This window comes from Rhopilema esculentum, chromosome 15 (genome assembly GCF_057945365.1).
Source record: "Rhopilema esculentum isolate cy_ngs chromosome 15, ASM5794536v1, whole genome shotgun sequence".
Classification (NCBI taxonomy): Eukaryota; Metazoa; Cnidaria; class Scyphozoa; order Rhizostomeae; family Rhizostomatidae; genus Rhopilema; species Rhopilema esculentum.
This window is the reverse complement of record NC_142829.1, coordinates 996196-1007320: the sequence shown is the minus strand read 5'-3', so window position 1 is coordinate 1007320 and position 11125 is coordinate 996196. Positions and strand designations below refer to the sequence as shown.

The window sequence follows — 11125 nt, the reverse complement described above, 5'->3', positions numbered from 1 at the left end:
ACAAACAGTACCAAGCATCAGTTTGCATAGTTGTGACTTATGATTGACCTAGCGAGACAGGAGAAACTGGCCAGCTATTAACCAGAGGTATAACGAAGTACCTGTGTGTCTGATTTCGGTGAAGGTGAATGGAACACGTAGACTGCAGCTAGCTAGTTTGGCCAGCTAAATGGATTTGTCGGACGAGGTTGTAAAAGCGAATGATCTTATATTTAGTTCAGAGGACTGGGGTGTCATAATAATAAATGCATTACTCTGATAAATTCTTCGATTACGAGCACGCCTTGGCTCAAAGTTTATCTAATCAGAAATGATTTTATAATCAAGTGACGTGTGATTTAATTGCGCATTTCGTGTGTAATACTTCGATGACTGATCGAACTCTGTGATGTGAGGAAGGATGTTGCGTTCAATGCGATTAATTTGGTTCGTATATTTGTGGCATTTCTGCAAGTTGTGACAATCATCTACTGAAAAAACACACTGTTCAACTTTTTGAACGTAAAAATAGCAACCATCATACAAGTTTGGGACCGTAAAACGTCAAGATTGTGCGAAAAAACATAGCATACTAAAGCACTTTTCGTCCGATACTCTTCAGAGTATAAACGTCGGATAAAGTAAGCTGAAAATTGATATCCAGCCTCCCACCTAATTGCAGAGTCCAAGAGAGAAAACGAACCCTTTCTGTCTACATAAGTCAGGATCGTTTGTTTTGATGTAAACAGATCGCAAAACTCCTTAATTAAAAGACGATCTTGCCTTCTCAATGACAAACAATCAAACGAGTCTTTCTCCTTCTCACTTTACTTTCCATCCACACCTGGATATCAATTTTCAGCTTACTTTTTCCGATCGTCGTCTGAAGAGTGTAAGACGAAAAGTACTTCAGTCCGCTTTTTCGTGCAATCAACAACCATCATCCATTTAAACTTTTGCAAAAGGTAGATGGATGAAAACCCCATAAAATTTGATAGCAACACCACTCCAATACAAATTCTTCTACAACAGATTTGCAACCTTGAAATATCGAGGCAGTTTTTCTTTGATGCAACATCGGGAAGAAGACCATGGTACGTGAGAGAAAGATGCCTGTTCAAAACCTCTTGTGAAACTCCTCGTGTCAAAGCACCCTCTCAGATGTGGAAGATGGTGAAGCTTAAGAGTGCGAGCACTGTATGACGTAGGTTGTTCAAGGATGTTATTATCGCCACCATGGCCATGATCATCATCACAATCGCCATCGTCATTTTATGATGTCAACCCAGGATTTTTGCCTGATCGTTTTATGAATGCCGGACGATTAGTCATTTGTCGATACTCTGATGGCATTGTCTGTTTTGTGTATACACTTTTAACGGTATAAGTGTTTGTGAACTAAACACGATAGACAGACTGAAGGATGCACCTTAAAAGAGAAAGTTACCGCTCACTAATTTAACCTCTCTCTAAAAACATTTGAAACACAAAGGATTCGCGAGCACACAGTGTTTTTGCTTAAACAATGCATACTAAATCTGATTCGATGGAAACTAAATCTCATTCGATGGAAACTAAATCTGATTCGATCTGTATTGTATTACAAGGTACTCTTATTGTGATATTATGTCGCATTCTCTAATATAAATCGAGTGGTATCGTTTCAAACGTTACTATAGTTATTAAGAAATAGGAGCTCTCCTTTCAGAGGAGAATTAAACCGTTTTTGAAATTTTGTAGATAAACTTCCTGGTAATTTCAAGCCAATTTTATGATTTTAACATTTTTGTAATTATTTTGTTGTGATGTTATTTTTCTGTATGCTCAAATTAACCATCAACAAACTTCTGGCTGCCAAAGTGCTAAAAGTTTTTAATCTATTGTGAGCTGCATAGAAGACTAAAATTTGAATACAGTCATTTTGCATTTTGCTTGTGATATAATCAATAAATAATTTTTCTAATAAGATTGTCATCTTCAATAAGAACCTTCATTTCTAAAATAGTGTCCTACAGTTTTTCGTTGTAGTGATCCTTTCCCTCTATAATCGTTTTCTTAGAGCAAATACGTATTTCAATAAACTTCAAATTTTTCTCAAGTTTCTACGATTGAACCATAGTTTCCAATTTCCAGTTTCCAGCCTATGCCTTCCTTGATAATGCATGGCAATATTTTTTGGGTAGTTCTTTTTTTGCCGAGATGTAAATGGCGTCTTTCCTAACCAACAGTTTCACTGGATCTTGGAACAAGGTCTCGCTTACAACCGATAAGCATACATAATGATGATGATAGCCAAAGAAAGCAAACATTGGAAGTAGAGAGTAGCTACGAAGCTCTAGGTCGAGAGATGATCTCAATAGAAGCGCCTGATGAAGTAAAAGACGTTGTGGAGGAGGGAAATGAAGATGACTATGGGTTTGGCAAGAATTTTGGAAAAGAAGATTTGAGAGTAGCGCCAGAATCTGAGCAAGCAGATGAGGAAAGCCAAGGGTCAGGTGAGCATACGAGAGAAGTAGTGGAAGATAGAGAAGGAGAAGAAGAAGAGATTGTAGATCGTATGCAAAGTGTCGATGCAACTGTGCCACTGGAAAAAGAAATTGATAAAACAGAGGCGGGCGAAGGCGTAATTGAGCAAAGGCAAAATGAAGGTGTCCCGATGAGTGTTAAGGAAAGAATTGCGATGTATAAGAAAAAAGAGAAAAGTTGCTGTAAGTCTTCTTCAGTTTTGATAAGCATGGGCAATACAAGCCATGGAAAGTATGACACGGTAACCAAAGAATCTGAAACAACAGGCGATTTAACCTGTGCAGGTATACAAGAGGACTCAGGCGATTTGCAAGAAAAGACACTGGATGCAACTGAAACGGTTAAGATAATCAGTGAAGGCCATCATCGTGAAGTGGAATTGGATGAACCAAGGGCAAGTGAAGACCTGGAATCTCCTGCCTACGAAAAAGTAAATGAACTTGATCTACTGCTTGAAGCTGAAAATGCTCCTGGTTTGGGAAAAACTGATGTCAGTATTGAAGATGACAGTGCAATAGATAGTGCGAATGAGCATATAGTTGATGATATAAATGAGGTTGTTGATAGACCAGCCTTAAGTGAAGTGATTGGTATCGAAGAATTTGCAGATGTTAATGAACAGAAGGAAGCAAGACTTGCCCTAGAAGAAAATGTGATCGGAAGTCCAATGTCAAGTATCGATGAAAACCAATTGAACGCCAGCGAGGACCACTATTTCATCAAGGAGAATAGCAGTGAAGGCGACGGATATGACAAAAGCATTGGAAGTAAAGATTTAGAAGTCAAAATGCTAGACGAAGGTCAAAGTGCAGATGTCATTAGGTCACAGAATGTAGAGGGAAACGTTTCAAGCGACATGCAGAATGAGGGTAAGTAAAGCTTTTGAAAACTAACATATGGCCTATCTTGGTCTTTGTATTCATAAAGTGGACAGATTTAAGAAGGTATATTGTAATAGCACATTATGCAATAATTAGGTGTTGTGAGTTTTTCAAGTTTAAGTGACTTTAAATTTATCAGCAATATTTGTCATATCTAACCTTGGTGCTAATAGTTGATTATTTTTTTCCAGTCAGTAAATGACAGATGACCAAGCGACGTCACGACGGCCAAGCCTTGTGGCTTATTGCTTTAAGAGCAGCCTGACTGGGACAGTAAGGTCAACTTTTACTGAATTACCGCCTGATGAATGAGTTAGGTACTGAAATGACAAGCTTTATCACACTGTGGCTTCCGATGTCACCTTTGACATTATTCACGACCTTCGATAGTGCAGAGTCCAGAGAAAGGCTTCAGATCCACGATAAATGTTTTCCCGAGCAAATCAAATTCAAGCGCCGAACTCAAATGCCATGTTTCATTATCTACTGTCATTGACCGAAAAACAATCGACACTTTTTCTTGACTTTGATAAAGAGCATGTTTGGCCGTTTAGTAGATCAAGTTTGGCCTAAATAATGAGTCGGTTTCACGCATGAGCTCAACGTCATGTCCAATAAATTAACCCTGCTAATTCTGAAAACCACGCCGCTATAACTTCACGGTAGAAGTAAATTAGAAACATTAAATTCATCGGCAATTGTTTTGCATTTGCATCTACTGCAGAATAAACGTATTTTGCAGTAAAATCACTGCCTCTTATCCGTTAACCCAGCTGCCTCACTTTCATCTAATGTCTGTTATATTGACGATAATTATTTTTGGTAGATAAAATATTTTTTATCAAAGTTTAGAACCCTGTTTATGCAAACGTTGTCAACATAAAGTTTGTTATGCTTTTGAAATGATAAAACTTTGCGCGGTTGATGATGGTTCGTGTCTACGCTTCTAATATTAATTCCTAATGACTATGATTAATATCTAATTTGGAGCAAATATAGATTTCTTAAAAATAACACTTAAACTTTCGAAGGCTGTAATTCTTCCAAATTATTAGTTCCCAACCCCTTTAACGTTGTGGCTAATACTAGAAAGAAAGCATTTACCATTCTTTTATTCGACAGTTTCATTCAATGCAGACATCCCCAGTACTACAACACTCGATGGTGAAGAGCGACCATTACCAGATGAGCTTTATGCTGAATCTATTCCAGTATTTGATGGAACAGAGAGCACGCTTTCTGTCAAGGACCTGCCCCATGCGGTATGTTTCCCCTGAGATTTTCTTTTTAAACATTGTGTATTTTTTATATTAGTCATATAAGACGCATTCCTGTAGCCTGTCAGCACAGGTAGTTCATAGTTGTGAGAGGACCAGCTATAATTCCACAGGGCTATCAAAAGCACATACCACAGCCATCTTCTCAATCTGTGATAAATCAGTCCTCACTGCTTACATTGAAACATCAGTAATCTGCAAGCGGCACTGATTGGTCAACCTTTACAGTCATGTGTTCGTGTTTCTGATTGGCCTATTTCGATCCACAACTGGGTATATATATTTCTTAGCGTAGAGTTTTCGATCTATGTTCTGACGTTTTAAACTCTGAAGAGTGTCAGACGAAAAGCTTTAGTTTACTAAATGTTTGCTTTTTTCAAAGCCGTTTACAAGTTTTGTACCACCAAAAGATTGTTTCCTCAATTTGTGTATTGAAAATTCATACTTGTGAGTCTTGATCAGGAATTATTGCCTGATTTTTAGTCAAAAATCTTTACTAATTTGCAATAGATTGAATGAATTTCGACTCGGTCAAATTAACGGTCTATAAGCTATAAGTAACCAATTCAAAGCTGTTTGAAAACCTGGATATTTTCGACTGTCTTTTTTAGGCCAGCTATGAAAGTCTGAACAGTTATCAGAGTGATGAGGGTGACATGTATGAAGCACTTAGGCCTCATGTGAAAGTCGCTGGAGAGATCGTTCTAGGATTGAAATACGATGCTGAGGCTCAGCGATTGGAGGTTCAAATCCACAGAGCGAATGGACTTCTGGCTGCAGATTCGAAGAAAAACACGTCAGACCCGTAAGTAACCTCTGTTTTGTACACGGTGTTTTAAGTAGCCCCTGTTCCGTACACACTGTTTCGTGTTCGCCAAATGGGGCATGCCCTTTTGTCATTGCGTCAGGGAACTGTGGATGTTTTTTTTATTGCCAAGGTAGATGTTCGCAGGAATGCCTGGCATTAATTACGAGGCACGCTTTAAGTCCATAGACTGATTGTTTGTTAAATTTACCTCTCTGGCACTCTAGAATAATCAAGATGTAAGCGCTCTAAAGCTAATCATCAAGTACCATGAATTTTGAGTTACCTCGTGTAAATATTGATGCAATAGATTTGATTCCCAATCCATATAAAGAACAAAAGTCTTTAAAATAATTCATAACTGGTGGCTCGGCACATTTTTTATCATAATGTGACGTAAGCAGTTGATGCCCGACCCACGCCCTTTTATATCTTCTTTAAACACTGCATTAAACTTTATTTGTTGAAAAAGAGGCTTACGTGGTTTGTTTGTACCTTCACGTTGAAATCATGTTGGACAACCAGTTTCAGTATAAATATTTTCAAAATTTATGTTGTTGCATACTTGTTAATAATCTGGTACTTAACTGAAAGAAGTTCGTCTGTTTTAGCTTGTTGGAAATTATCAAATGGTGTTTCCTTATTTTAGTAATGCAAACATTTTCACAGGAATACCGAATAAGATGAGAAAAAAATTAAGACATCATGATGTTGATCGCCTTCAATCTTAAGAATCTGCTTTAAAATCCTTATTCAAAAGATGGAGTGCAAATTATTGTTTTAAACTATCTGGCATCTTTTTCTGGTTCTGTTGACGATGCTGATAGAAACATGAACTTCTTACGACTGATTAGGTGTTCTGTTTTATGTTACCTTAATCTTATGTTACGTTTTTTGTGTTTCATAAAACTGTGTTGTATGACTTAAAACTGTGTATATTATTTAAGTCATTACGTGTTATTGCTCAGTATAGTCTTTTTCCAGTTATGTTAAGACTTACTTGGAAATTAATGGGACAAGAGCTCACAAGAAAAAGACGAAAGTGAAGAAGCACACTTTGGACCCGGTCTTCGATGAAATCATCACGGTATTTTCTCTTCATCTGCGCCGTCTTTGTCATTAACGCCATCCTTGATCCAGTTTTGTTATTTCAATAAGTTTATATTCTTTTTCTGCTCTGCTAAGATTACCTTACGTTTCCTTTTTTTTAAAAACAATATTCCAGTAAAATAATACTGACGTGTAAATATAGTTTTCTAATTTTGAAAGCATTTACTTCCTTTCATAACAGTCGATTAGCCTTAAAGCTTTTACATTTACAATAACAATCGAGTCAGGATCACTCCGTTAATTCGTACTAGAACGTTATTTAGTTCATTTTCTTACTGACTTTATTACTGTTTTCTTACACGCAGTACAAAACTGAGTACGAAGTATTGCTCGACACTACGCTGGTGGTATCAGTTTGGCACAACGACATGTTTGGTCAAAACCTCTTCCTCGGCGAATCTGAAATCAAAATTTCCAGTTTCATTGCTTCTGGTTTTTCGCTAGATGATCCGACGCCTCAACAGTACCAACTGACAAACAAGGTGAGCACTTTATCGGTGACTGCTGAATGCTTAGTTCAATTTGAGTGAGCCAGTATTACCCGTTACCCTGGATCAGATTCAAGGCCTGTTTACAGTACCAAATTAATACCACATGAAGCCAAGTTGTCCTAGCCTAGTAAACCGGACCCAGCACATGTTATTTCGCAGCAAATAATGATTTGTCAACCTCATACCTAATGATATATCGGCTGTCACACTTATCAGCTGGAGAGAATAGAATTCTTTCGTTTCTTTTTTAAATGTAAGTTTTCAAGGATGTTCAAATTTCAAGATACAATGTCTATACGTTCCATTAGTCCTGTCAATTAGATTCAAATTCTCTGTCTCTCAAAAAACTAGATTCCCAACAAATCTTTAATCATTACAGTCCTTCTGCATTGATATAACTAAGACTTTTTATGCTCTTGAAAGATTTGCTTTCTTTGTCAGCTTACATATTTAAAACATTGTGCAGCAGAGTTTTCAGAAAAGGAGTTTTAGTCTACAATTTAAGGTTTCATTCCGTTGTTTTCTGTTTCTTCATGGTTCGCTTTACCAAAACATATTTCATGCTATGAATTTTTGTTTATACGAACTTCAACTGTTTCCAAACAAGGAGTTTCCTATGCTACCTTATAATCCACTTCTCACCTTACTCAGTGGACAAGAAAGGTTGTTTCTGTAATCTCTTGGCTTGGAAATCTTACGCAGTTGATAATAAAGATGATTTTTGTGATCTCACAGCCTGGGAATCTAACAAAGTTGATAATAATAATTGTTTTTGTAATCTTGATAATAAAGATGGTTTTTGTAATCTCACAGCCTGGGAATCTAACGAAGTTGATAATAATAATTGTTTTTGTAATCTTGATAATAAAGATAGTTTTTGTAATCTCACAGCCTGGAAATCTAACGAAGTTGATGATAATAATTGTTTTTGTGATTTCTTACCTTGGAAATCTAACGCAGTTGATTATAAAGATGGTTTTTGTAATCTCACAGCCTGGAAATCTAACGAAGTTGATGATAATAATTGTTTTTGTGATTTCTTACCTTGGAAATCTAACGCATTTGATTATAAAGATTGTTTTTGTAATTTCTTACCTTGGAAATCTAACGCAGTTGATTATAAGGATTGTTTTTGTAATTTCTTACCTTGGAAATCTAACCGAGTGAATAATAAAGACTTTTTTGCAAACACAGAGCGTAGAATCTAAGGAAGTGGATAATCATAATTCTTTTTTGTAACCCCGTAGCGTGCAAACAGATCCAGTTTGATCGATGTCGGTGAAATTGTGATGGAAATAATGTATGTAGCGCCAGGTGGAAGCAAATCATCAACATCTTCACGCTACGGGAAACACGATCCAGTCTCAGGGCAGCTTTTTGTTAAGTTGATTGAGTGCAGAAATCTCAATGGTACCGAGTCATCAAACCCATTCTGTGAACTGTGAGTTTTCAAGCAGCTAGGCTGTTTTGTGAACATTTTACATTTTCGGATGAATTGTCCTTAGATAGGAAAAACAGTAAAAACACCCATATAAGAGCAAACACTTTCTTAATCTAGCCTTGACAGTTTCTTATTCAACGTTATTTGAAGTTTTGGTGCTTTCTAATTACTTTTTTAACTTGTCTTGTTTGTCATTATTTTGAATTCTCTGTGTTTTCTCTGATTTAGCAAACTCCTCTTTTTGAACTAACATGCAACGAGTTGAATTATTCATAATATAAATTATAAATTAGAACCTTTCTGAAAATTAGAGTAACGGAAGTTCTCAGTAAAGTGGCTTAAAATAACATATTTCACTTTGCCTTTGCCATGGTTTGAAACTTGAAGCTAGTTCGTTTTTATTCAACATAATCCACTTTTTAATAATCTAGGAGGCTGTTACCATGGAAATCAGGAACGAAAGAACAAAGATATACTTCTGAAATCGAAGCTAAAACTTTAAATCCATATTGGGACAAAGAATTCACTTTGGAGAACGTCACTTTCAATGAGTTGTCGAAAAAAGTGTTAGAAGTAAAGGTCCTTGATGCTTCTGTAGGGAAGAAGGCAGGGTTTCTTGGGGCTGTGAGGCTAGGAAATGGGCAAACTGAGGAGCCTTTCGACGATCCTAGTTCGAAAGAACACGCTGGGTGGCAGAAGATGTTACAGGAGCCGAATAAACGCATTCCATTGACGTTGCCATTGAGATCAAAACTAGAAAGTCTGAAGAGGTATGTATCAAAGAAAGGTTTTCTTCATGCTACTCAAGTCAGTTTTTAATACTGATGTTGGCTAGTGTAGCTGCCTAGTGTGTCTGTCAATTGTTAAAGCGAATGATAGAAAGAAGAGGGATATTCGAATCGTTTTGAGCGTGCCGAAAGCTGTTGCTTTGTTTTCAAATAAAATATGGGAAATTGAAAGAAATGGTTGATTGCTGTTAGCCAGGCATTTACAACTGGTTAGCAAAATTGGTCTTGTATTTGGTGTTTTGGTTTTCTATAGAATCGTATGCTTGATCGGAGTAAATGTATAGAACAATTGGCGGATGTTGTTGAATGTAAAGTGAATGTAGTTTTTATTTACGTTTTGGCATATCGAGCTTTCATGTATGTCACCAAGCTCTTCATAACGATAAAGCGTAAATCGACTAATCTCCATCTGTTTGATAACACATAAAATCTCAATTTCTGAAGCACGATGAAACAAAACTTTTGTTGCTAAAAACGCATTTGACTTTTCCAGTTTTATTTTGACATTAGTTGTAGCTTTTAATACCTGGGATAAATTCATCTGTCACAATACGCGAGAGGAAGGTGGAGTGAAAAGAACGTTATCCATGTTAGCAGGCCATTTTTGCAGAATAAAATGGAAACTTATAAGTTGCGATTAAATTACATTATGTTTTTCACAGTTCAGCGATTTTACCCCCAATCCTTGTTGAGAGAGAAGAAGAAATTCCGTTTCAAGTTAGAGACAAGAAATCGGTATGTTCTCTTCCTTTTGTTTTTAGTTAACTTGTGTTTAAATAATGGACGTCACAGTTGCGCTAATTCAACCCCAGAGTTATATGCATTCTGTCCGTGCTTTCATTAAAAAATCTTGGCTAACTGAGCTCTTGCGTAGCTGGTGTCAGTGTTATGAAGGGCTCAATAGCATAATAGCGGAAGAATATTATAGGGTAACCTCCCTGCGTGGAATGATTTTTTTAGAACTTTGGTCACCAGGGGCGTAACTTGGCCAATAGGTTTGGGGGGGTGAAAAGGGTTTCTGCCCTGCAAAACTGAGTGGTGCCCTGCAGACCTCGTAGCAACGGTTTGTCTATAGGTTACTAGTGAAAGCTTTACCAGTGTACACTGGTCTTTACCAAGGACAAACTTCTAAGCAATAAAAACAAACTTGAAACTTCATTGTCTATGAAATATTTATTTCTCTACTTGAGCGTAAATTGTTTTTTTTATATTCACTTCATTTAATGTTGGTTTGCAAAATACTAGCTAATAAACAGCTAATTGGGGGGGGGAGTGTACATGATGTAGACAGCGCAACGAAATTTAGCCCAGTGGGGCTAAGAATCAAATTTAGTGAGGAAGGAGGACCCACCATGGTTGGGTCCGACGTGAAGAAAATTTTTGAAATTATACCTTGTAAAAGGGCTAAAAAGCATCTTTCAGACAAAAATTTAGCAGAATACTATTGTCACTTTGGTCAAGATAAGAATTTTTTTATCATTTTTTCTATTACTTTTTAACAGTGCATGAACTAAAAAACATAATAAATCGTTAAGATACCGATTTTGTTTCATCTAATTGCTAACTTTTTCACGTATATTTTTATTATTTTTCTTTTATTTGCATTAATTCAGTAAATCACTTTCTGTATCATTGCAATGTTATAATTTTGGATGTGTAAACATGGCCTTCTCGAGACAAGAAACTGCACATTTCTGTTCAGGAAATAAAATTCCCCTCTGCCTCTGCCCCTCCCCTGGGCCTTCAGCCTCTTATTCCCCTCCTGTGACGCCGTGCTTGTCATGAAAATAATTTACAACTCAAATTAATTTGCATGAACTCAACCTT

At 36.7% G+C, this 11125-nt stretch overlaps 1 protein-coding gene across 7 annotated transcripts in view; it reads left to right on the top strand.

The window, feature by feature from the left end:
- LOC135685055 (uncharacterized) overlaps nt 1-11125 on the top strand; it is a 40702-nt gene that overhangs the window by 11364 nt on the left and 18213 nt on the right. For 4 of the 7 annotated variants that reach the window (XM_065200799.2, XM_065200795.2, XM_065200801.2 and 1 more), the window contains 8 exons: nt 2208-3374; nt 4509-4648; nt 5275-5468; nt 6453-6555; nt 6884-7060; nt 8317-8510; nt 8942-9280; nt 9961-10033. In XM_065200799.2, the coding sequence (XP_065056871.2) occupies nt 2208-3374; nt 4509-4648; nt 5275-5468; nt 6453-6555; nt 6884-7060; nt 8317-8510; nt 8942-9280; nt 9961-10033 (2387 nt within the window). The remainder of the gene's footprint in view (nt 1-2207; nt 3375-4508; nt 4649-5274; nt 5469-6452; nt 6556-6883; nt 7061-8316; nt 8511-8941; nt 9281-9960; nt 10034-11125) is intronic. The other 3 variants (XM_065200797.2, XM_065200803.2, XM_065200802.2) reach the window with 3 other exon arrangements.